The 26,133-nt window shown below is 42.0% G+C and overlaps 1 protein-coding gene across 4 annotated transcripts in view; it reads right to left on the bottom strand.

Annotated features, from left to right (window-relative positions):
- SMPX (small muscle protein X-linked) overlaps positions 1-10,309 on the bottom strand; it is a 42,003-nt gene extending 31,694 nt beyond the window's left edge. For 2 of the 4 annotated variants that reach the window (XM_082480771.1, XM_082480773.1), the window contains exons 1-3: positions 10,170-10,309; positions 6,504-6,563; positions 1,427-1,516 (exon numbers count right to left, since the gene is read on the bottom strand). In XM_082480771.1, the coding sequence (XP_082336897.1) occupies positions 1,427-1,516; positions 6,504-6,542 (129 nt within the window). In that variant the 5' untranslated portion in view covers positions 6,543-6,563; positions 10,170-10,309. Of the gene's footprint in view, positions 1-1,426; positions 1,517-6,503; positions 6,564-10,127 lie in introns of all 4 variants that reach the window. The other 2 variants (XM_082480774.1, XM_082480772.1) reach the window with 2 other exon arrangements.
- Positions 10,310-26,133: the final 15,824 nt, after the last annotated feature.

Here is a 26,133-nt window from a genome sequence, read left to right as displayed (position 1 = left end):
TTTCTGCTTAATAGCATGCATTCCTTCACCAGTTTAATTACTGCAGAGAGAATATGCTTTGATTTCTTTCCAGGGGAGAAACCCACAATATGTGTTCAAGGTCATTTTGTATGTTTGGTTTTGGTTTTTTAAAATCTTCTTAAGAAGAGTTAAGTCAGCCTGGGTTTGATTTCTTCAGCAAAGTTCTCCGTAAACAGAGCACTATTTATATCAAATATGTTGAAATTCAGAAAAAATATTGGTCTGATTTAGACAGAAAAGGAAGAATTATCTCTTATATAACTAAACCTGACCGTTTTAAGAACCAGTACCGGGTCAGAAGGACCTGCTTTGTCCAAAACTAATCTGGCTGCTTCTTGTTTGGGGCTGAATCAGCAGCAGTGCAACCGCAAGCCTGGAGAGCAGTGTCTATCCACCTCCCTCCTGGTCCTCGTGGCTCTGCTCTGTGTGAGGGCAAGGCTTCCTCCAGCCACCACAGCTTGGCTTCACCCGCGTGACAGCAAGTCCACCCGGCTGAGGCCTGCCAGCGGCAGCCCAGATGTGCGCGGTCGGTTTGAGCCTTTCCTGCCCTTGGCTCTGGGGAGCATCCGCAGCTCCGGCCCAGCAGGACCACTTCTCAGCTAGGGATTATAAATCCAAACTAAGCCAGCTGTCTGGGAGCCATAAGCACCCATCCTTACTTGCATTTTTTTCTTGCTTGGTGTATCCCACTACCATGTTCTCCACTGTTGGTTTTAGTCCTTACTTATTATAAAAGTTAATGGTAAATAAGGTGCTTTAATATCATCCAGAAACAGGATAACTGTGTTTAATCATAACGTTTGTGATCAGTGTTTGTTAAGGTACAAATTGGACTTCACATTCAAAATTCAGTCTTAAATACCCGCTGTAGAACACAAGCATGCAAACACAGAATTCAATCTAAAATGGAGTATTTTCACTTGTTGATAAACATTCCAAAAAAGTGTCAGGTTTGAAAACCTGTTCCAATATTGTTAAGCTGTAACAATAAATCCCTTTGCAGGGCAGCAGGTAGTAGCAGATTCTTCCAAAGCCTTGCTGTAACTTTTCCTGCTGTATCCCATCAGCTCCGGTCTCGATAAATTCTCCCGGTGAAATCCTGGCTGGCTTTCCTGACAGCAGGTATCATCCTGCTATTGAAGCAGAGCTACGCACCCTTGAAAGAGTTTAAATTCCTATAGGTGCCTTGGCATCAAAACCAGAACAATGCATATATGAATTGTTCAGTAGGTGGCCAGTTATTTCCATGAATGATCAGTGTATGTTCAGCTGTGTTACCTCAGATTGGTATGTAGTGCCATAACTTGACTAAAAGGCTTTCTTCCATCAATGGCAGAGACTCTCCTGGGAGAAAAAAATAATAATAAAAAAAAAAAAAAACCAACCACCACTCTTTTTTCCTTACCTCCTCCACTTCTTCAGGTGTAAGTTCTTTTCTTTTATGAGGGTGGCCTGCACCAGGTCGAAAAGCTCCCATTGGGATGTTAATATTAGCCTGTGAGAAGGAAATTATGATGCATATAATAGTGACTGATAAGTAGACGTACACTTGTAAATGGCAAAACCCTAAAGTCTATACAAGAGTATAGACGTTATTGAGATTTCCTAGCACTTATGTCTTCAATGTAGGCATCATCACACCACTTCCGTGGGAAAGAGAAGTGCTTTCATCTCCATTTTGAAGACGGAAAGTGAAGAAACAAAGCTACCTAGAAAGCTTTTGAAGTTCTGCATTTTAGTCTAATGCTCCCTGATTTCATTGAACTTTAAACAAACGAGTACTAGACACCAAAGTGTCTTTAGGCACCTGCATCTGCTTCAGTTTGGTCAAGGGCAAACGGAAAGTGAGTGCCAGAACTAGAATTTAAGTGTAAATCACCCAAATCCTACAATAACACCCAAACCACTTGACCACTCTCCCTTCCCCAGTGACACCAGTTCTCATCTCATCTAAGCACAGGTAGTTAGGAAGGAAAGCCGGTCCTGAGCCACGAGTACTTAAAATGTGATTTTACTGACCAAATTTACCCACGGCTGCTACAAACTGCAAGTACCTTAAGTCCTAGAAATATGCCTCTCGGCTGCAAAGAGGCCCTGTGGGGAAAGGCAGGGAGGTTTTTTGACCCTCCAGCCTCTGCTGGGTGTTGCCCGGCCGCCCAAGCCCAGTCTGCAGCAGGGGCTCACGGGTCGGAGTAGGCTGAGCCGGCTCCAACGCCAGACAGACCGCTAGCCCCTGGCTTTAGCAAACTCCCTCCAGAACGGTACCCACACCACTGCGTCAGTCTGATTTTTTATCCGTGGCAGAAAGCCAGTAGCCATAGCACACCTTAAAAGTAAAGATTTTTGATAAAAGAATGGCAGAAAACGTTGCTTAGGAAAGAGCAGCTAAATTGTACCTGTTTCCTGATGTGACCCAGCCTGGGTTATTTTAAAAGTCAAATGGCGTGATCAACTAAATGCACAATTTATACCTATTCTTATCTTGTGATCTCAGAAGAGAAGCCGCTCCTAGGAAATGTCATCAAAATATCATGACTCCCACTGGTAAAACCAGGGGGTGAATCGGTAATGTTACGGAGCGGAAACGGAGAATCTTCCAATAGCAAGCTGTGCTATTGTAGTTTACCATCTGACTGATTTGCATTAAATGAAGATGAATAATCCCATCCTTCTGCTGAAATCGTGGTGTTGCAGATGATGCCCCAGGTTGGGCAACCACAGGAAAACAACCCGCTGTTTTCAGTAACAACAACTGTCCTGACAGCTGCAATCAAACTTCAAGCAAATTAAGAATCCATTTGCCAAGAAATAAGCACCTTCCCCTGAATTCTATTTATCTGTTTCCCTTTTTTTTTATTTATGCAAGGTGATGCCGCCGTTTCAGTGGGGCTGGAAAATGTCTGTAGGGCCACGTACTTTACGGGCAACTGGGCGTTCATTTCGTAATCCTTTTTCACTAAGCGTTAGTTTAGATACTGTGAAACCTTTCATCTGCACTTCCTAAATTCCCAGGAGACAGGGCATTTTCAGCCTCACGGTACTTAACCCATCAGTTCATTTAGGAGTGGAAAAAAACAACTTTGCTATTTTTAATTTTAAGCATCTCCCCCACCAGGCTCAGCCACCTCCAGGCAGCTTCTTTTTTTGGAGGACGAAACTTCTTTGCTCTTTACAGCTAGCGTGGTCATACAGGTTTGCAGAGTCGCACCATTAAGAGTTATCTCTCCTCTTGGTGGTCATTTTGAACTGAGGCGTTCCTTCCCCTCGGAGTCAGTAAAAGCAGAAGGCAGCCTCCCACGGCCACCCAGGGCATACCACAGCGCCGTAATTCCGATACCCGGCCCTTGCGTTCCCTGCTGTGATTGACAGACCAACTGTGACTAAAAATGCTTCAGGAAACAAAAATGAACTACTAAGTGCCAGACTGCTAATTAAATTAAATAAACTGCTCTTTGGTCTGCTTCAGCATTTTCACAGTAATCTGTGTCACACGGAAGCGGTTTGAACTATTTCACCTGCAATAAGCACGTTCATGTCAGAGTTTGGACAAGACGTACACAGACATCAAATATTAACTTGGTAAAATGAGCAGCCTTTAAGACACAGTTTAACACTGTCTAGATCTGACAACACATACTATAAATTAAAATATTTCTAGTATGCAATTAAAGTATGACTGACGGCCGAACAGTTCCTGTACCAAAGTCCTGATCTGTAAATCTCCCTCGTAATCCAATGCTGGTCCCTTCCCGTGGATGAGCAGCCTTGTAATGGGTGGACCAAATTCTATACACCAGTGTAGCTCTGCAAGGACCATGTTGTGCCGCGATCAGCACAAGTTTGCAATTTCGTTTTTAAAACACGTTTCGGGGCTCTTGTCACCTGTCTGCTGGGACTGAGATATGAGCCTCAGTGATCTCTTCCTCGTCCGCTCCTCATCCACTGAGATGTTAAACAAGAAATTTTTTGTTCCAGACGCCTGAAATCCTAAATAATAATTGTTTTAGACAGGCTTTCTAGGTGCGATTATTGTTTTTAAGCACACTAATTATTAGAACTATTGGGTTTGCATCTTCCTTTGTTTTTGGAAAGTGCCTACCAAAAATGACTTTAAGGATGTCATTGCAGTTTTCATAATGAGTAGGTATGCGTACTGATGTACTGGACTACGGTCTTCCTGAACAGACTGAAGGAAAAATATCTGTGAGCATGACATACAATGCATATTGCTGGTTTGACTCGATTAAACTGGTATTTAGAGATGTGGTTTTGTTCTTCTTTCTGTTTACTAGAGACAGGGCACTCAGATCAGGAGCTGTTGGGTCTTGAATTACCGGCAGACCTGCAGGAGTTGAGGACTGTTACGGGTAAGTTCTCCACAGCATCACAGCCATTCCCAGCTGTCCGGAAGGATGACTGGATAAGCTGGAAAGCCACTTCAGTACAAACATATCAAGGTTAAAAAATAAATAGAGGAACTATAGACAAAACTGAATTTAATTCAGAAAAAAAAAAAAAATGGGAACCCCCTCACCCTTACTGTGGGGAAAGCCGAAAATGGTGTTTGTAGGTAGACTAATTGTCAGCTTTTTACACAGTGAGAGGAGGAGGCCAGCAATGAATGCTACCAAGAATTAACACTACTTTGGTCCTCTATCACCCCAAACTACTCTTGGGAACCACTTTGTTCCTCTATTGCTCCAAACTACTCTCAGGAACCAGTTTCTATCTTTAACTCTCCCACATCTGTATTTAGGGGCTCTTGGCAAGTGAAGATTTTAGCGTACATCTCATGGTCAGCAAGAATCCACTTCTGACCCAGAGTACCATGGAATACTTCAGTTAGTAAAGTGCCATTACATTTCCATTGCTGCAGCACGATGTATATTCTCCAAGGGACGTCAGTCCTACTATAATAGCGCATAATAGCAAAGGATCATAATATATGAATCACAATGTATAAAAGTAACATGACATTTTGAGTCATGGTTCTTAGAGCGCTCAAAGTGTAATAGGCATCAATTCAAGTGCTAGTCTCCCTGCTGGAGCAACCATCGTCACAATGTTTAATAGATTTATTTTAAAGTTTGTGCTGTAATTTTTCTCATGATTCAAATTACCTTTGCAAACATTAAAGTTTCTTAAAATATTAAACTTCCTGCTTAAACTTAATGCACTTTTTAAATGGATAAACTAGAAGCAATTTTTTATATACATAAGTTGGAAAGTCATCATAAAAACAAAAAGGAGTCCATAACTACTTCTTCACTTTAAGGAAAAAGTAAACCAAATTCATTCCTTAAAAATGTTTGCATGTGCCTGTAGAGTTTAAATGTGAAATGTAAATACTTTTGAGCTATAAATTGCCTACATTTTTTCATTGATCATAAAAACAGTTCCATAGTCACCATAAAAGAGGGATGAAAATTTGAACTGAGTGAAATCAATGGGAAACTTCTGCTAATTTCAACGGAGAGTACAGCAGTTTGCATGCCTGTTCCAGTAGAGCTGATGTTGATAAAAAGAATTAGCATTTTACAGTGCCTTGCAACTTCAGTATGCTGTCTAGCCACTGGGTAATTATTCTTCTTGATGCTCCAATCCACTGAGTTAGTATTATCTCGGGGAAACAGAGGACAGATCAGACTTTAGAAGTTCCATTTTGTGTTTCTTACGTAATTTCAAGGCAACCTGAATCCATTGTAAAATTTCATTGCAAGTACATTTTATAAAATGCATGAAAATTCTGTAAAATTCTTCATTTCAGGAGGTATTTTGGCCTTTTGACAAGAATCAATGATAACATGAGCTAAATACGTTCTTCATGATGCTACTTCATGATGATGTGATAATTCTCCAGCTGTTTCTTTTACAAGTATGTAACAACCAATTTCATCCTTATGAGCATATGCCATTTGAGGAGGTATATGACATACAAGATTTTTTTTTAATGAAAACATCATCATTTCTCTCATTTTACCTTGGCTTTTAAATAAAATATTTCTTAAACAAATATTGGAAATTCAGGGTTTTTTTCCTAAAGGAATGAAGACATGAAGAACTTCACAATACCTATGCCATTTTTTCAGCCTATAAATTTTCCAGCACTATATTAATGCTGTGGAAAATCTGATAGTTGCAAGAATTAGTTTTACTCATAATGCTGATCAGTTATCAGCAGATGTATCACCGTGTTTTGCTTAGCTGATCCACCAACAGGCATAACCTAACACTGGAAAGACCATGCAAGCAAGCGATCAACCAACCTATCTGATCCAGTTTTTTATCAGCTCAGATCATAAGATGCTCTTCAGGTCAAACTTTTTCAGTGCTTTCATTTCTAGCAAGCTTTTCACTTTAAAAGAATAATCCCCAGTTAGCACTTCTGTGGTGTTTTGTCTGAGCAAAAATGCAGTTTTCCAAGCAATGGAGGTTGAGATTTATTATTTTATTATATTAGAAACATAAATACTGTCTCTTACCTGAATGGCTTTGACATGTGACGCTGGTTGTTTTGACATTTTTAAGACAGAGGCTTATCCCTGCAAGCAAAACGGGAAAGTGTTACAGGCTCTGACATTCTGATAGCTAAGGCAGATAAGCTAGAACTTAACCCGTGCTGCCTCTTGACAGGCATCCATTTCACCTGCCCAGCTCCGGTTTCCGTCTCAGTTTCAGAGTTGCTTGGTTATTCCTTCTGAATATCAGAAAGGGACAGAACACCTGAGCTTCCGCGATTAATCTTTCATAGCCACAAATGGAGCTCTCTCTTTCACATTAAAAACAATAATGAGTAGAGATAAGGAATCTCTCAAACCTTAGCAGCGTTGTAAAATGAGTAAATATTAAGGGAAGCATTTGAGGATAAACAATGTATGATTATCTCTGTCACAGTATGTACGTGGGAATTATTAGAACTCCCAGTTTAAACCTTCTTTCAAATAAAGCATAACTTGCTACAAAACATTGATAAATGCAGACAAACCCATTCTCTGACTCACAAATCCTTGCAAATCTTTAATGCCTATAGACTGAAAATGATCAAGATGGTCAAACTGTAAAGTTCTCTTTGACAATTGCTAGGGCACAAAGTAGCCTCTCTTCAAGATTTTAGATCATATAGATTTTCAATTTTCTTTAGCAATAAGATAAAAAAAGAACACTTTTCCACATAGTTTTATGCAGGTGGAGAAATATGAACTGTTACAGTGTTAATATACAATAACAGAGGGAAATACACCAAAGTCAAAAGATTCTGTAAAGGTAAAAAAACCAAACAAAAACCAAGCAAGAAATTTTTTTATCAGGTTAATTGAAACATCATCTCAGCCTTTTATTCTTTCACTGAGAATTAAGATCTTAACTGGACTACACCTTCATCCAAGTCTGGTTATTTAACCATTATAATACAAAATAAGATAACAACGCTAAAAGGTGAGACTTTAGTTCACTGGAGAACTCATTGATCACAACCACACTACAGCATATTTTGGCTACTATATTTAACGTGAGATGAGAAGGAAAATATTGAGAAAAGTAATAAATGATGTAGGAGAGAATAGCAGAAATATAACGAGAAATCAAATGTGGGTCAAAGGTTTTGGTACTCCAAAGAACATGACCGTCACGTGGAGGTAGTACCAAAGGAAAGTATAGCTCAGTTGTAAGTTGGCTTCAGCCTGGAATACCAGCTGAAATTGTATCACTGGAGCTGCATGGAAAATTTGCTCTTCCATACTCTCACATCGCCTTTAAATCGGTGTATAATGCTGAGCAGAACTTCAAGGAAACCTGGCCTGCCATTAGAGGTCTCTCTCTGATCGCACTCTCAGCTGTAAGAGTGCTGTCCGAACCAACACATATCCTTAAGTCAGAGGATGTCATCTTCATGCATTGCTTCAGGTTTCAATTGCTTCTGCTAAATTAGTAAATCAGAAAAAAAATCCCACCATGAAAAATAAAACCAGCATGCTTCCAGTGAGTTTTATATTGTGCTTTTACGCTTACATTTACAATCTTAAAATCAGAGGTAGCTTAAAAAACTTCCGAATCTACTTTGGGGGATGAAGTCTCAGCCACTGAAGTTCATGACAAAACTTGCACAGGTTTGAAAAGCCAAAAGAGTTTATTGCACTCTCTCTCTTTCCTTTTTGAAAATCTTTACTATGCATAGAAATAACTGTGCTGCTAACTAGTGGTTGTATTCCAAAGATAAATACAAAACAATCCCCCAGTTTATTGGAAAGATAAGGCTCCTGATACAGAAAAGTTTAATTAATTTTTCTTATCACCTTCTCCTCTTTGTAATCAGAATGAAAAATGGAAACAAAGCCACAGGAAATTAACATAAAACGTTTTAAAACACCGTGGATCTACTTTGTAAACACCGTCACAAAGAAATTCAAGCTAAGATGTACTCCTCCGTCTTGCGTGCCTGTGTGTTGCAAAAACACCGACACACACGTCTTGGGCCACCTAGAGCTAAACGGGCAAGGATTTACATTGCGTCCGGACTTTAAAACAAGCACAGCAATAGCGCTCCTCAGTGAGGTGCTCCGGCTTCGCAAGAAGTCTGCGTTCGAAATGATTGCAATCAGACACCGGTTCCTAAAGACGGCTGCATGATACAATTGTGTAGGACTGCTTTTGGAGGAGGTGATTTTCCTACCAGTTCGTGCTGTCCTCGTTACCGCCAGAGAAATCAGGACAACAGCACGCTACTGAGTAAAAATAGACAATCTTCTCTGGCTCTGGCTCTGGCTCTCTCCCCTTCCCTCCCTTCCCTGAGTTTCCCTCCCTGACCATCAACTGCACGAAAATAAACCTTACATTACGGATGCATCTATTACTGAAGTGATTAGTTCATTTTTATAAATTCCTTTGTTCTCTGGTCACGCGGCTCAGAGAGAGAGTCAAGAGCGCTGCACTGATTGTATTAAGTTATTTCTGGCATTCCAATCAGCTCTGCAAACTTGAAAAAAAAAATAATCACTCTTCACCCTCATTTCCATGCCGGGATTTCACATGTACGCAGCCCGAGAAGTGCAGACGCACGCCGCCTGTATTCCCCGGTGTCTTTTTGGCCTCCCCAGACCTTACCTTTTACCTTTTATGGGCTGCATGCTGAGCCAAACTTAGAAAGCAACGGTAACCTTAGTTCGGTTTGGAGCTGTTTCATGCCAGACTTCCCCTGCAAACTCCCCTGCTGGGCAGCGAAAGCACCCGCGAACAGCACTACTTGCGAAATACAGGACTGCTACAGTGAAATAATTCACTGTTTGGAAAAGAACCCTTGCAAAACAAAGGACCTATCTTCTGCCCCTCTGCTAAAAAGAATTGCTGCCAGGGCTGCAGCAAGATAATAAGCTGACTTATTCAATTTGCTTTAAGAGCGATGAGATATCATAATACCGCCTTTTGTAATCCGTACAAGAGATGTACAGTAGCACACGGACAACCGAAAGAGCCCTCCCCCCGCCCCAGCTGGAAGCTGTCCTTTCCCCCCGCCGCACTCATGGCATCCAGCACAACGGGTATTTCGGACACAGAACCCGCAGTGTATTATCTTATTAAAAGGCTTTGACAGGAACTGCACTGCTGTGAGACCCAGCTGGTGCAAAGAAAGAAGAGAAACCCCCAACTTTGCAGCTTCCAGCCTGGTACACAAAAACTTACTACACGCTCTCGGCAAATGCGATCACATTTTCTGTAAAGCAGTTTTCTCCGCCACAGTTACCTGCTAAGCTTACAGTGAAAGAACGCCTCTCTTACCATCTAAACCCCCATGGATTATTTCACTAGCTATAAAAAAACATATAGAAAATAATAAGCATGTACCTATGTACTACAGCATTCGAGCTAATACACCGTTAGGCTTCTTATGAGTCACTAGGTATTTAAGTGACTTTGTGTTTTAAATCTTTAAAGATCCCCCACAGACTATGAAGCAATAACTATAACAATCTGCTCTGAATACGCTGACACGCTGCACAAGACATTAAAATAAGCAGAAACCCACAACTATTCTAGTCACCTCACAGCAGTTATTAAAGAGTTTTCATAAGGGTCTTTCAAGTTTTTAATTGACCCCTTCAAGATTAGCTTACTTATATGAGAAAAGCTCCAAACCGTCAAGTGAGTATGCGCACCTCCTTTCGATGCTGAAAGAGGTACCTTCTTCTACCAGCTGAGGTATTGACTGTGATCCTTTCAATGTGTCTGAAATAGCTCTGATGCTTCCAGCCCGGACGGCACCGAGAGCTGCTCCAGGCTGGAGCAGGACTCGGCTGAGGAGTGAAGTGTGAAAGGGAATTCCTGTCATAGCTTCCAGTTGTTCTTCCTAAATATAGAGTTTGATTCACCCTGTAACTTGGTCCCCTGTGACACTTGACCATCATAAAACCAGGGCTCAAGCGCCAAGCAGGAGGTGTTGAAGGAGCACACCTTCGGGTCCTTTTCCTGCCCTCCCTCTCCCTGCCGTTCTGGGCTTTTCGCAAGCACCAGGCATACGGCAGCAGAAGGGAACGCATAACTGCTCTCGTGGTGTTTGGGGCAGCGCCCGCCTCCCTACTGCCACACTGGAGAAGGAAATAATTACGGAGACGTAATTACAAAGAACTCACCTCCAAGGGACTAACTCAGGGAGGTGAATGTCACACCAACGTGACTGTATCGCAGCTGGGTTGGGAGCCAACTTGCATAGCAGCTGCCTTGGGGGCTCAGCGTGGTTCCGCTGCGTATAGGAGAGCCATGCTCATGGGGAGGAGGACCTCTGAGAGCGCAGGGCCATGATGGCCAGCGGCTGAACTTTAGGGCATGTGGATGAAGAGAAGCTAAAGGAAGAGTTGGGGGTGGGGGGGAGTTGCAGTAGCCAGTGAGGGAAGTGAAATGTTATTTTACAGTTGTGGCCATGCTACCTGTGAGTGCTGTCTTCGGTGAAGGCCACAAAAGGAGATCTGTCACAGCAAGTCATCCATGGGGCACAGCCTCATGTTTCCACTTTCAGAAGTGAAGCCTCCTGTTCACTGCATCTTCACGAGAGTGACCTTCCCTCTTCATCACTCCTCTACTGTACCTGTTGTCTACCTGACCCACAACCCTAATGGTGACAACAGCAGTGTCATTATGGGCGATACTGTACCGGCCACTTGCTGCTGAAGAATGGTAGGGCAACTTTTACGAGAAGATCAACAATTTTCAAAACTATTGCCAGTTATTTATAACAAATAATTGTTGGAATAGTGATTTCATAGAATGATAGAATGGTTTAGGTTGGAAGGGACCTTAAAGATTATCTAGTTCCAACCCCCCTGCCATGGGCAGGGACACCTTCCACTAGACCAGTTTGCTCAAAGTCCCATCCAACGTGGTCTTGAACACCTCCAGGGATGGGGCATCCACAACTTCTCTGGGCAACCTGTTCCAGTGTCTCACCACCCTCAGAGTGAAAAATTTCTTCCTAATATCTGTTCTAAATCTGCCCTCTTCCAGTTTGAAGCCATTCCCCCTTGTCCTATCACTACACGCCCTTGTAAAAAGTCCCTCTCCAGCTTTCTTGTAGGCCCCCTTCAGACACCAGAAGGCTGTTATAAGGTCTCCCCAGAGTCTTGTCTTCTCCAGGCTGAACAACACCAAGTCCCTCAGGCTGTCTTCACAGGAGAGGTACTCCAACCCTCTGATCATCGTTGTGGCCCTACTCTGGACCTTCTACGACAGGTCCTTGTCCTTCTTATGTTGAGGACTCCAGAGCTGGACACAGTACTCCAGGTAGGGTCTCACAAGAGCAGAGTAGAGGGGTAGAATTGCCTCCTTCAACCTGCTGGCCGCACTTCTTTTGATGCAGCCCAGGATGTGGTTGGCCTTCTGGGCTGCAGGTGCACATTGCCGGCTCATGTTGAGCTTCTCATTCACCAACACCCCCAGGTCCTTCTCCTCAGGGCTGCTCTCAATTTCAAGAGGATTTCCCTTGACTTTAACTTATTTGATCAATCACTCTTTTCATTTCATGTATCTCAAAGAGGAAGATGACCTCCAAGACCACTTCATTAAGACCGTGACTCACTCTCTGCTGCCCTCTTTCCCAAAAGTGTTGTCATCTGGAAGCAGCTGATAAAGCTGATGATTTGCTCTAGCGGCTTGCAGACTTCTTATAGCCACCCCCTTCCCAAGGAGCCATGACAAGATGGACACACAACTAGGCACGCAACAGGCAAATGCATTTGTGTTAGGTCAAGACTGACGGAGGTATGGAGAGGCATCACCTCCTTTCAAGGAGGACCCCTAGGCCTGTTTCCTCAGAGAGGCTGGGCATGGCTGTTGTCAAATATTTTGAGGCATGAGAAGACTATTGTGCTTGAAACATGGCAGAGCTCACAACAGGGCTCACGGACCTGCCTTTTGCCTAGAACGGAGGAGTTTGCTGTTACAGTCTAAGGTCCTGCCGGTGGTTGAGACCACATTAAAGCAAAGTTTGAGTCAGATAAGTGACTTTAGCCCCTTGTGAAGGTTCATATTTACAACAAAAGTACTAGAAGGCAATGGAAGAGGCGACATATTTTTCTAACACAGTCCTGTACATTAATTTATTTCAATTTATATTACAGTAGTTTTATTACAAACCAGCTCTGGAATACACAGTTCTTTCTTCCATGTGTCGTTAAATTAGCAAAGGTTGGCCACTGCTTGCATTTTATAATCCCATCATTTTGCAAATATGCCTAAGAAATACCAGCTCAATACTGTTTCCTTCAACAAATTTTCATAGCAGTGACAAGCAATCTAATAAATAGTCTTAGTGATGTGTAAACAGGAAAAGAATCTACCTCTGTCACACACCTAACACCCATAAACTATCACACTTAAACTGTATTAAATTGTTGGGATAAATGGAGTAAACCCAAATTTTAGCACTAATATCAGAAAATGTAGATCTGAGTAGATTTTAAAGGGAAAATTAGAGACTTTTACCATTATTTTTCAGAGTACCGTTACCTTTGAATAACCACTGGTATTCATACCCCATGACTTGCAGATTCATCGGCTCAATACGTGCAGCAGACGATTTAGTAAGTAAATAAAGAGGCATACGCGCATTTCAGATGATGGATTCAATGCCTGGCAAGTTAGGGCCAGGTACATTGCCACACACTGCATAGAATTATTATTTCTCGTGTACAGAGATCCAAAAGACATAGTTACAATGTATTTATTTGAAGTATGAAAATCCCTAAATAGTTTAAAATCTACTTTTGTCGCATTCCTAGTAGCTTGTCTAATTAACATGCTTCCTGGAACAGTCTATTAGTTTTGAAAACAAAGTTGACGGTTAACAGAAACGTGTATGTATCTTACTTCTTGACTAAGATATTTCACTGCATAATGTCAGAATTGTTTCTATAAGCTGTCACTACTTAATATGCTTTCTTTAATGTTTTGCTTTTTGAGAAACCTCATGAGCACAGATAGAACTTTCCTGAGGCTGCCAAAAGAAAAAGATTTTTTTCTATTATAGTCCAAAATGTTTCAGTGTAGTGAAAACAACACAATACAATTGAAAATGCGAGTCAACAAAACCGCAGTCACAACCTCAGCTCACTTGAAATAAGACTTCTTTAAAGTAAAAAGTTAAAAAATACATTCCTGGAGTTTTGCTTCAAATTACCAAGTAGTAGCTACATACTACCGATCTTTGGCATTGCAAAACTTTGCTTCCCTATCTAAATTTCAGCTCTATAAATTACAGTTTATTACCAGGTAAGAAGAGTGGTCCCGGGATATTAAGTATTTGGTTAATTAATTCCTATCACTACCTTCATTTGAATTGTTTGGTGAAGAATATGAAAACTAAAGTTGCAGTGCAAGATAAACTAATCTCTTCATTCTACACATCTAAGTTATTGATTAAGATTTAAAAATAAGAAACCTGCTATCACACAGATTTATCAGAGGACTAACACAGAGGATCCTGCTAAAAAAGCAACATCATCCATTTTCTAAATCACACAGAGTTTATTTGTACTTTTGGGCTCTTTTCCCTTAGTAAAGATGTGCCTACTCCATGTAACAATGGTTTGGCATATAGGCTTGATGAAAGACAGAGACTTTAGCAACGGTACCCTGTCATATGAGGTTAGACAGAAGTACAAAAATTTAAGATACAGTGGAGCTAGCAATTACCAGGCACCAGAGCCCATTCTTACTCTTGCTTTAAAGTGAAAATAATTTTGAATCCTAGATTGCAGAAAGAACATCAGACCTCAGCTGATTTGTCAAAATAAAAGTTATCTGAGGAAGTATCATCCGATTGCTTCTCCCAGTGTCCCCCGTCTATGTATTTTGTAGTATCAAGAAGAAAACAAGCACTTTCTCTTGAGTTTCTACTTGTACAGTTATGCCAAAAACAATAACATCAGGCTATTTAAATAATGAATGACATAAAATAGCAGGCAAAAATGTTTGCTATTATCTAGTGGACAGGAAATCAACAAACATATCTAAATTAGCTGATTTTGTTTCTGCGACATTTCTGAGCTGCTAAATATTAATTCAGCTCCTGCATGCTCTCTTTCTTTTCCATATAAAAGCATGGTGATTATTATCACAGACTGTTCCATCAAGAAATAATTAGCCTTGTATTAAGAAGATGGTCTCATTAGGGGCTGCCAGTGACCTTGTTCTAAATTTCAGAGTTCCAGCATCTTTTAATAGCGTTGTTAGCATCATCTAAGAATTTGTATTAAGTTCTAAAAACTGCCTTATGAATATAATGCACACAAGTGCTAGAACATCATAGATTTGACCACTGAATTATCCAAAAGCCATATTCTCTGTGGCTTTGTATTCTGTAAAATCTTTACTTACCAAAATGTTTTGAGTAACTGAAATGTGACAATGTACAAGCAACAAATTTGTTTCCACTTTTCTCCTGGGAAATTTTAGCCACTGTACCTGGCAAAACTGATACTAAAAGAAAGAGCAAGGATACCATCAGATTTTGAAGGGAATATGAATTTTAAATGACACGTTGATTTTGTAAACATTCTGTCTGCTATAATGATTCAGCATCATTTGGAAAAGAAACAAAACCCATGACATTGCACCATCAGATTTTGTTCTGGGGAAATAAGTTTGACAAAATAGGAACTGACTGAATCACCACTGAAATTCTGAACAGAAAGACTAATCATTTTCACAAATCAGGATAATCTGAAATTCAAACAGGCATCTATTCTCTTTGTCAATCCCATAACAGACTTCTTTTCATGAAGGCCATCCCAGTCAGTTGATTACATCTGTGGAACACTGTTAGCTCCTGTCTTCAATGGTCAAGTTAAGCCCTCACCTGATATTCAGTAAGGCATTTTGCCGCTGTATACATCTGATGCAAAGATATACAAGAAGTAGGTACTGATATACCAGAGGACTTGGGGACTTGGCACCACACAAAGCTATGTACTTATCTCTTGTAATAAAGCATGAAACAAAATTGCAGCTGTGCAGGTAATCAGCTCACACACAGCTACGATCCTGCTGTGAGAGCAATGTAGTAGACTTGAGTAGAGCAATCATCTGCAGTCTAACAAAGAGAACAAAGACTAATCTCTGATGATTCCTCAGCTAAATGGCACATTAACAGGAATAAAGACATGGTTCAGACATGAAAATTCTGCCTGGTAGAAAGATGGAACCAGACAAGGGATCTCAGGCAATGGGCTGGAGGAAGCAGAATATCAAGGACATTATAGAGAAATGAATGCCTTTAGATAAAAAATGACCAAATTCAAGGACAACAGCACCAACCTGCTGAATCATACATGATTGATCAGTTGCTATCTTTGGTTTTTATCTGCTGAACAGAAAATGAAAGATAAAGATTGATAAACTGTGGGTGTGAAGATTTATAGAGTTTGAATCAATATCAGGACACTTATCTTAGTTCTCATGAGTCATAAGGAAAAAAATCCTTAGCTTCTCATACCTCCAACGCTCTGAAAAATAAGACAATTAAGTATGAATGCTTTCCATGGAGAAGGTATGAACAAATCTACTAGTCATACCTATCTATCAAGTAGACAAACTTGATCTATATCAAACTTTACTTTTATTGAATCAGATCTGCTACAGGAACATTTTTCAATCATCTGTGGTCTCGTGTCATACAGATATTGTACCTGTTCAGAGAGAAATTCCCAAAAGAAATCAGTGTTGGCACAGGAAGACCGGTAAAGTCCTCCAGCTGCTAATTTCTAAATGATGTTTCCCAACACAATATCAAATCTAAAGTGCTAAAAATAGTATAAACAGTTTCTCTTAGGAAATTATACAAAGTGGTTTTCAAAATCTTCACATCTTACTTGACATCCATAGGAAGTAGCGTTGTGGAGTGGCAATATCTTCTTATCCAAGGATAATAACAAACCTGAAAAAAGAAACTATAAACATTAAGCTGCTTCATTCAATCACATCAGGCTGCGCAACACAGGGGTTAGCCCTTTGAAGCAGAGTTCAGTTCTTAAGATCTGGAGCTAAAAGCGGTGCTTGAAAATCATCTGTTTGTCCTGGAAATTACTTTCAAGAACTGCAGGCTGCTCCGCATTTCCTGTGCCCACCAACTATCGGTGAGGTGCTAGGACATAGTCTTTACTCTGACTACAGTATCCAGGAAGATGCTCACAGCTTTATTGCAGCCAACTCTCAAACTGATTATTTAATTTATTAGGAAAAAAGGAGACGTTCTTAGCTCAGGTTCCTAACATAAACTGATCTCTGTAAGGAAAACCCACTGTTTTGTCGTGGGTAGTTCACAGGTCCTCTGACTGACAAGGGGCAGAGGGGATTTGGAGTACTGGGACACCGGTCAAGATTACAGTTTATCAATTAACTGTGTGGAGGGCTATGTGATCACAAAGCAGCTCCTTACAGCCTGGCAAGGCAGAACAAAATAAGTGCCGGTTTAACTGAGTGCTATGCTGTATGATGAAGCAATTCAGGAGCAACTTCAACCATCTGTACAGTGCAGGTTGATGGTTATACTCATCAGTTCACAGAATCACAGAATCACAGAATGGTCAGGGTTGGAAGGGACCTCTGGAGATCATCTAGTCCAAACCCCCTGCCTGAGCAGGGTCACCTACAGCAGGTTGCACAGGACAGGCGTCCAGGTGGGTTTTGAATGTCTCTAGTGTGGGAGACTCCACAACCTCTCTGGGCAGCCTGTGCCAGTGCTATGCCACCCTCAAAGGAAGTTCCTCTTCATGTTAAGATGGAACTTCCCATGTTCAAGTTTGTGCCTGTTACGTCTTGTTCTATCACTGGGCACCACTGAAAAAAAGACTGTTATCATCTACCTGGCACCCTCCCTTTAAGTATTTATAAGTATTGATAAGATCCCCCCTCAGTCTTCTTTTCTCTAGACTAAAAAGACCCAGGTCCCTCAGCCTTTCCTCGTAAGAGAGATGCTCCAATCCCCTAATCATCTTTGTAGCCCTTTGCTGGACCCTCTCCAGCAGCTGTCTTTCTTGAACTGGGGAGCCCAGAACTGGACACAACACTCCAGACACGGCCTCACCAGGGCAGAATAGAGCGGGAGGATGACCTCCCTCGACCTGCTGGCCACACTCTTCTTGATGCACCCCAGGATGCCATTCGCCTTCTTGGCCACCAGGGCACACTGCTGGCTCATGGTCATTCTGTTGTCCACCAGGACTCCCAGGTCCCTTTCCACAGAGCTGCTCTCCAGGAGGTCATCCCCCAACCTGTAGTGATGCATGGGGTTATTCCTCCCCAGGTGCAGTACCCTACACTTGCCCTTGCTGAATTTCATTATGTCCCTCTCTGCCCAACTCTCCAGCCTGTCCAGGTCACGCTGTATTGCGGCACAGCCTTCCGGCATGTCAGCCACTCCTCCCAGTTTTGTGTCATCAGCAGATTTGCTGATGGTACACTCTATCCCTTCATCCAGGTCATTGATGAATATATTGAACAGGACTGGACCCAGTACTGACCTCTGAGGAACACCACTCGTTACTGACCTCCAACTAGACTTTGCACCACTAACCACAACCCTCTGAGCTCTGTCTGTCAGCCAGTTCTTAATCCACCCCACTGTCCATTCATCTAACCCACACTTCCTAAGCTTGCATGTGAGGATGATGTGGGGAACAGTGTCAAAAGCCTTGCTGAAATCAAGGTAGACAACATCCACTGCCCTACCCTCATCCACCCATCCAGTCACGCCATCATAGAATCACAGAATCACAGAATCACAGAATTATCAGAGTTGGAAGGGACCTCTAGAGATCATCTAGTCCAACTCCCCTGCTAAAGCAGGATTGCCTAGAGCACATTACTCAGGACTGCATCCAGGCGGGTCTTGAAAATCTCCAGGGAAGGGGACTCCACAACCTCCCTGGGCAGCCTATCAGATTAGTCAGCCGTGACTTTCCCTTGGTGAATCCATATTGACTACTTCTGATAACCTTATTTTCTTCCAGGTGCTTTGAGATGCCACCCAGAACAAGCTGTTCCATCATCTTTCCAGGGATGGAGGTAAGGCTGACCGGCCTGTAGTTTCCCAGGTCATCCTTCTTGCCCTTTTTGAAGAATGGAGTGACATTGGCTTTCTTCCAGTCCTCAGGCACCTCTTCTATTCTCCAGGACCTATCAAAGATGATAGTTCATCCTGTGCAAGACATTCCTATTATTCAGAACAGCTAAATATCATCTGCACATAGGTGAATATAAGTGCTACAGGCTTTAATAGTCTGCTAAACAATGAACCACAAACTACTTTGTCTTCTCCAAAGTGTTATCTCCCTTCAACTTAAGCAAAGTGCATTTCTTTCCCTAGGGTTCAAGGCTGCCCTACGGGTTTTGGGGTTCAAATTTGATAGGTCTAATGCTATCATGTGCATTTACTTCAGGTTACAGTGAGCATGAAACAATGTCTGTTAGACTGAAACTATTTTATTTTGCATTCTGCAGTAGAGTAGGGGATTGTGTACATGGAGATTCCACAGGTAATTTAAAGCAAAAAAAAAAAAAAAAAAAAAAAAGGCACAATAGCTGTTTGGCATCATTAGCTTCCTTTGTGTGCTCTCCTCCTTCACTTAGTGATCCTTTTTTTCTGCAGTTTAGGTAAACCCATTTTCAAGGACAGACTTTTAAAGTGGTAAAGAGATCCCAGCATAGGACCTAATGTTGAATAAATACTCTACAGTAGATATTCTATGCTTTTTTTCTCACATATAACTTCTAAATGGTTGCAGAGGATGCAAAGCCCAACAGGTGAGCACTCAAGACTCTCAGCTAAAATAAGTAGCTGAAGCCCCAAGCTAATATTCTTACAGAACTGGATTCTAGAATAGTATTCAAGCCACATCTCTCAAAGTTTGCCTTTTCCTTTTTCTTTAGAGTCTGACAAACATTTCTCCTTGGAGTGCAACAGCTTTGGAGGACCTTCTTTTAGGTGTAATTCCAGTTGTGATGTGGCTAACAGAATTACGACATATAGGTAAATGCAGAAAATTGATAGCAATTAAAAAAAACCTATGATTTGTTTTTCTATAGAACAGCACTAGTAATTAACAAATGGTGAAAAAGCATGTATAACTACTCTTCGTAGCAGATTAACCCAGTAAAGGCATGTTTCTGTGAACACTTGTTCTTTTGCTTTACTTACATTGTTCATATGAAGTGACTTAAGAACAAATCTCATTTGTTTTAAGAATCAAAATTCCCCCTTTCCAGCATGTATTTTTGGTAACCAGGTTAAATACAGCAAACAAATCCTGAACCTTACAAAATACTTTGACCTCATTTCTATTTAAATAAAGTAAGACTGTTTCCTACTGTAATTGGAACATAAAAACCTATCACGAAAATTGTGTAACAACCTGCTCTTTTCTTTTCTAGGCGCAGCAAGGATCAAAGTTGTTTGTTTTTTTTCTTTTCTTGTTTGGGTTTCAGTTTAAAAGACCACACATATCACATATCTGCATTTTTGCATAATATTAGTAAGGTAAATGAAAACATATTTGTCCTTCAAATATTTGCAACCAATGATATATATGTCTCTGTAGTGTGCCAGTCTCTGTATCTCACTTCCGTCTCAGATTTCTTCTTTACTCCGATCTTTTTATTCCCTCCAGAAGCAATCTCCTAACCTGCATAAGTGCTTAATGGACCATCTATTTCTTCTTTCATGCATCCTTGAATGAGGTTCAACAAGGCCAAGTGCCGGGTCCTGCACTTGGGTCACAACAACCCCATGCAGCGCTACAGGCTTGGGGAAGAGTGGCTGGAAAGCCGCCTGGTGGAAAAGGACCTGGGGGTGTTGGTCGACAGCTGAATATGAGCCAGCAGTGTGCCCAGGTGGCCAAGGAGACCAATAGCATCCTGGTTTGTATCAGAAATAGTGTGGCCAGCAGGACTAAGTAACTGATCATTCCCCTGTACTTGGTGCTGGTGAGGCTACACCTCAAATACTGCGTTCAGTTTTCGGCCCCTCACTACAAGAAAGACATTAAGGTGCTGGAGCGTGTCCAGAGAAGAGCAACAAAGCTAGTGAAAGGCCCAGAGAACAAGTCCTATGAGGAGTGCCTGAGGAAACTCACCTCTGTGCCCAGAAAGATCATAGAACAGATCCTCCTAGAAGGTATGCTAAAGCACATGGAGGACAGTGAGGTGATTCAAGACAGCCAGCATAGCTTCACCAAGGGCAAGTCCTGCCTGACCAACCTAGTGGCCTTCTGTGGTGTACTGACTACGTCAGTGGACAAGGGAAGAGCTACAGATGTCATCTCTCCAGACTTGTGTAAGGCCTTTGACACGGTCCCCCACAACATCCTTCTCTCTTAATTAGAAAGATTTGGATTTGATGGGTGGACTGTTCGGTGGATGAGGAATTGGCTGGATGGTTGCACCCAGAGGGTAGTAGTCAATAGCTAAATGTCCAGATGGAGATTGGTGACAAGTGGTGTCCCTCAGGGGTCTGTACTGGGACCAGTACTGTTTAATATCATCAATGACATAGATAATGAGATCGGGTGTACCCTCAGCAAGTTTGCAGATGACACCAAGGTGAATGGTGTGGTTTACATGCCTGAGGAATGGGATGCCATTCAGAGGGACCTGGACAAGCTTGAGGTGGGGCCCATGTGAACCTCATGAGGTTCAACGAGGCAAGTGCAAAGTCCTGCACCTGGGCCGGGACAACCCCCAGTTTCAATACAGTCTAGGGGATGAAGGGATTGAGAGCATCCCTGCCAAGAAGGACTTTGGGTTACTGGTGGATGAAAAGTTGGATATGAGTCAGCAATGTGCACTTGCAGCCCAGAAAGTCAACTGTATCCTGTCTGCATCAAAAGAAGCACGGCCAGCAGGTCAAGGGATGTGGTTCTCCCCATCTACTCTGCTCTCGTGAGGCCCTACCTGGAGTAGTGTCCAGTTGTGGAGCTCCCAGCATAAGAAGGACATGGACCTGTTAGAGCGGGTCCAGAGGAGAACCATGAAGATGATCAGAGGTCTGGAGTACCTCTCCTATGAGGACAGGCTGAGAGAGTTGGGCTTGTTCAGCCTGGAGAAGAGAAGGCTCTGGGGAGACCCTATTGTGGCCTTTCAGTACTTAAAGGAAGCTTATAAGAAAGAAGGGGACACACTTCTTAGCAGGGCATGTTGCGATAGAAGAAGAGATAATGGGTTTAAACTAAAAGAAGGCAGATTTAGACAAGATATTAGGAAGACATTTTTTACACTGAGGGTGGTGAAACACTGGCACAGGTTTCCCAGAGAGGTGGTAGATGCCCCGTCCCTGGAAACATTCCAGGTCAGGTTGGACGGAGCTCTGAGCAACCTGATCTAGTTGAAGATGCCCCTGCTCATTGCAGGGAGCTTGGACTAGGTGACTTTTAAAGGTCCCTTCCAGCCCAATTGGAATAGATTCTACGATGGGGTTGTTCATCCTGGAGAAAAGGTGGCTTAGGGGAGACCTTATCGCTCTCCTCAACTACCTGAAAGGAGGTTGTAGCAAGGTGGATGTCGGTCTCTTCTGCCAAGTAGCAAATGACAGGATGAGAAGAAATGGCCTCAAGTTGCACCAGGGGAGGTTTAGAGTGGATACTAGGAAAAATTTCTTCACCAAAAGGGTTGTCAAGCATTGGAACAGGCTGCCCAGGGAAGTGGTTGAGTCACCATCCCTGGAGGTATTTAAAACAGATGTGGTGCTTAGGTACATGGTTTAGTGGTGGAACTGGCAGTGTTAGGTTCATGGTTGGACTTGATGACCTTAAATGTCTTTTCCAACCTAAATGATTCTATGATTCTTGTCTGTACTTGAAATTCTCAGCTAGACTTGGGCACTCATTCTGGAAACATCCATGTACTCCATGAAAGCACCCCTTCATTTCAAATTACGCTGCAACATAAATGTTTGCAGAACCACATTTTATTCCAGCCTCCCTTTCTTCTGTTTAGCTCATCTCAACTCCCAGCCAACAAATACTCCTCAGAACATGTCTAAAAACCTATTAGGTCTCCTCAAGGCTCAAACACTTATCCAACCAAGTCATGTTCTGATTGTATTGCCTTCAAACTGGCAAAATTTACATGTCCATGCTAAAATCCACATCTTAGCTGGTTTTAGGTCTGAGCCTGCAACAAACTGTGAGCATGTACAATTTCCCTGAAGCCCTCCAAACCCTTTTAACATCGGAGCTTCTGAAATTGTTATTAAGACTGGTTTTACTTTTATTTTGCAATGCGTCTTCTATGGTAAGTAATCTAATAAGTCTTCTATGGTAAGTAATCTACTTCAATAATAGATCAAAGTTGAAGAGATTAATTATTAGATATGCTGATAATTAATTTTAAGATAAATATATTTACTATGTCTAGAAACAGATGCCTATAATATTAAGCCACTAACTGAATTTGACAATATCTTAATTAATGTATTATTAACACATTCTGCTTAGTATTTACTTGCCAAATTACATTTAATCAGTACTGTTATGCTTCTGAGATTATTCTTTTTCTGTTTAAAGTTTTTGCATAGACTTAGATCCTCTTGCATGACCACTGATATACATCCTTTTCTAACATTCTTTGATATTTGCCCCTTTGAGGTCCACCCATGCCCTCCCATTACCCTCACCTCAGCTGTGACTGCTAAAACTCTGATAATTACACTGTTTTGTAACAATGTACATATACTGTGCACTAACCTGATTACTGTATGGCATTTTGCTTTAGCTTAGTATGCAGCTATACAGAAAAATAAGCAGTGGTAAAAAGTATATTAATATCTGTATTACCTTCTGAACCATTTTAAAGTGGAAATCTTTAATCTTGAATACCATAGGTTTCAAAATGGAAAATGCAATCTCTCCCTGAAACACTTCACAGTCTGCAACAGTTTCATTCCATGAGAACAAGAATTAGCCTTGCCTTTCTGCCAGGGGCAAAATATCCGCTCCAGTTACGCAAGTAAAAACAGTGGGGCTGCCAGTTCACTCGGAATGTCTATCTTCTGCGTTCTAGAAAATTCTTATTTTTATTTGTTTTCTTGTGATAAACTTTGTAGCAATAAAATACAGACTGTGTATTTTAGTTGCATTCCTTTTTATTTGCTTTGCCAATTTCTATGCCAACTCTATAAAATTCATGTCTGTATTTTATACAGTATACTAAGTGAACACAGAAGAAAAATACAAAAGCTGTTTATCAACTGGATCATTTAAACACACACATTTTACTATGCTTGATTACAGTGAGGCTATGCTACTAGTAAAAGTACTCATGTTCTTAACTATTTGAATATGATTCCCCTCCATTGCTTCCAAAGACCACCACTAGAATTAATTTTGTATATTTAGACTAAATGCATGTTGATCTATGGAACAACTTGGGTTTTCCACCAATAAAGTGTAGAATTAACCATATTTGCATCATTTCTCAATGATTTGCAATTCAACTTGCTAGATATTGTGAAGAACTGCAGAAAAGCCATAGTCAGATCTGATTATTCTGGGACTCTGTTTCTTTTAGAAGCTGGGGACATCTCAAAGTTGTCTATGTCAGTGCACAAACTCAAATTTGATTGCATGCAGGGCTGGACGCATTTTCTGTAATGCTTCTGCTTCTATGTTGGAATGAAATTCTTTCCAAAATTCTCATAAGGCTTTGGTTAACATGAATAGCTCCCACTGAAGGGTAGGGGTTTAAGGACGATGAAAAATCTAAACATGGGGGAAAACCATCCCTGACTTGAGATGAAAGACAGAGAAATCCAGCAAACAGATAACCAGTGGAAGCAGGTATGCATTACCAGTTCTCACTTCCCTCTCTGCCCCCCCTGCAATGGTCAACAATGAGAGATTAGCCAGGGCTGTCTCCCCTTACTTGCTTGTTGATCTAAACACCTCCTGGGGTACAACCCCTTATTCCCATTTCCCCTCAGCAATGCCATGTTATCAGTGAAAAGAAAAGGAGCTGAAAAGAGCCAAGGAGTTCAGACTTGAGATGTTCTTCCTGCTGGTAGTGCAAGGAAAGCTTGCAGCATCCATCTTGGGAAGGACAGGATGAAGCAGCATATATGGAACAAAGAAAGAGCTGAAAAATCTGAAAACGTGACTGAAAAACAGCATTAAAACCACTTACATTCTAGCAAAGGCTGGGCTTGATGCATTTTTTTGGATTCAAAGCACATTCAAATACACTGATGTATTTATTTTAAAACACAACTTCTACAAAACTTTCTGGAAAAGACAGGTTGGTTTTACGAACTCTTCTCCTAACAGCAGTCCCAGCTCTTCCACAGAATAGTCTGTGAACCCACAAACTGACGTATCAGAGCTGAAGGACGAATGGAATAAGCATTTTCAAGAGGGAGATGTCCTTCTGAGTATTTCTCACAAATCAAGGCCAAGGAACAAATGTTCTACAGCACACAGGAAAAGGTGGACTGGCAGCCACAAACTGCAGATGTCTCTCTCACTGCTGCTGACTTGATTCAAACCACAGAGCTCTCCCACTGCTGCTGTCTTGATTCTTGATAAATCTTTTTAAATAACAAGAAAATGGAGGACACGATAGTGCACCTTTTTCACAAGTGGAAGGGAAGGGAGAGGGAGTTCAGTTTGCACAGTTTGCGTAGGCAAATAAATATATTCCTTTAACCTGTGCCAAATCTTGTACTTGTTGGCTTTCAGTGTTCGAGCTCTGAGTGAAAGTTTTTAAACTAGGAAAGGCCCTGAGAAATCGACTCTTAAGATTACTGACCTCGTGGCACATGCCACTTCCAGTACCAGTGAAAAACATGCCCAAGAGTGAGCGAGTCCAAGAGAGGCAAAAAATCAGAGAACTAGTATGATAGTGAATTGGGAGGGAACCACAGCGGCCTGGAGAGCGCTTGCCTGAAAGCCCTTCTTAGAATGAGCCTCATGAAACGATTTTGTTGTCATAAAGTCAACATGAAATTTCTGGATGAATGACACCAGTTAAAGAGAATCCTATTACTCCCTCATCACTGAAGCGCTTCCACGACCCGCTTTAATCCTACCACCGCAAATGAGTTTTACTCTCCAGCAATGCTTTCCCGACCATTTTCAGTGCAGCCTCCCCAGAGGACTCCAACTCTTCCACCCGCAGCGCCACGGGCACCCCCGGGGTCTGACGGGGAGCGGTCCCTCCGCTACCGGGGGGAGGGCTCGCCTGCGACTGCCTCTGCCATTCAAAAAGTGACATAAAAAGACCACGCGTGAACATCATTACCCTTCTTCACGACGTACGGACACATAAATAGCTGACACGAATTTAGCAGCAACAAGAGAAGGCCCAGCCCGGCCCTATCTCCCTATCCACCCCCCCCCCGCGCAGGCGCAGTCCACCCCGGGACACCCGGCCCACTGCGCACGCGCAGCGCGTGACCTGCTAACCACCCCCCCTTCCCCTGCGTCTTATGCTGTGACGTCACTCCGGCACCTGCCCTCGCTGGCCGCCGTGCCCGGAAGCGTCCGACCGGGCAGTATCGCTGATGTAGAAAGGTTCCGGGACAGGTTTAGTTCCGGGGGCTCCTCCGCATGAACCGCAGCCGCCGCCACCGTCTCGACCCCAGCA

This window comes from Vanellus vanellus (genome assembly GCF_965231255.1).
Source record: "Vanellus vanellus genome assembly, chromosome: 1".
Lineage (NCBI taxonomy): Eukaryota > Metazoa > Chordata > Aves > Charadriiformes > Charadriidae > Vanellus > Vanellus vanellus.
The sequence above is the reverse complement of the archived record's forward strand: the minus strand, read 5'-3'. Positions and strand labels throughout refer to the sequence as shown.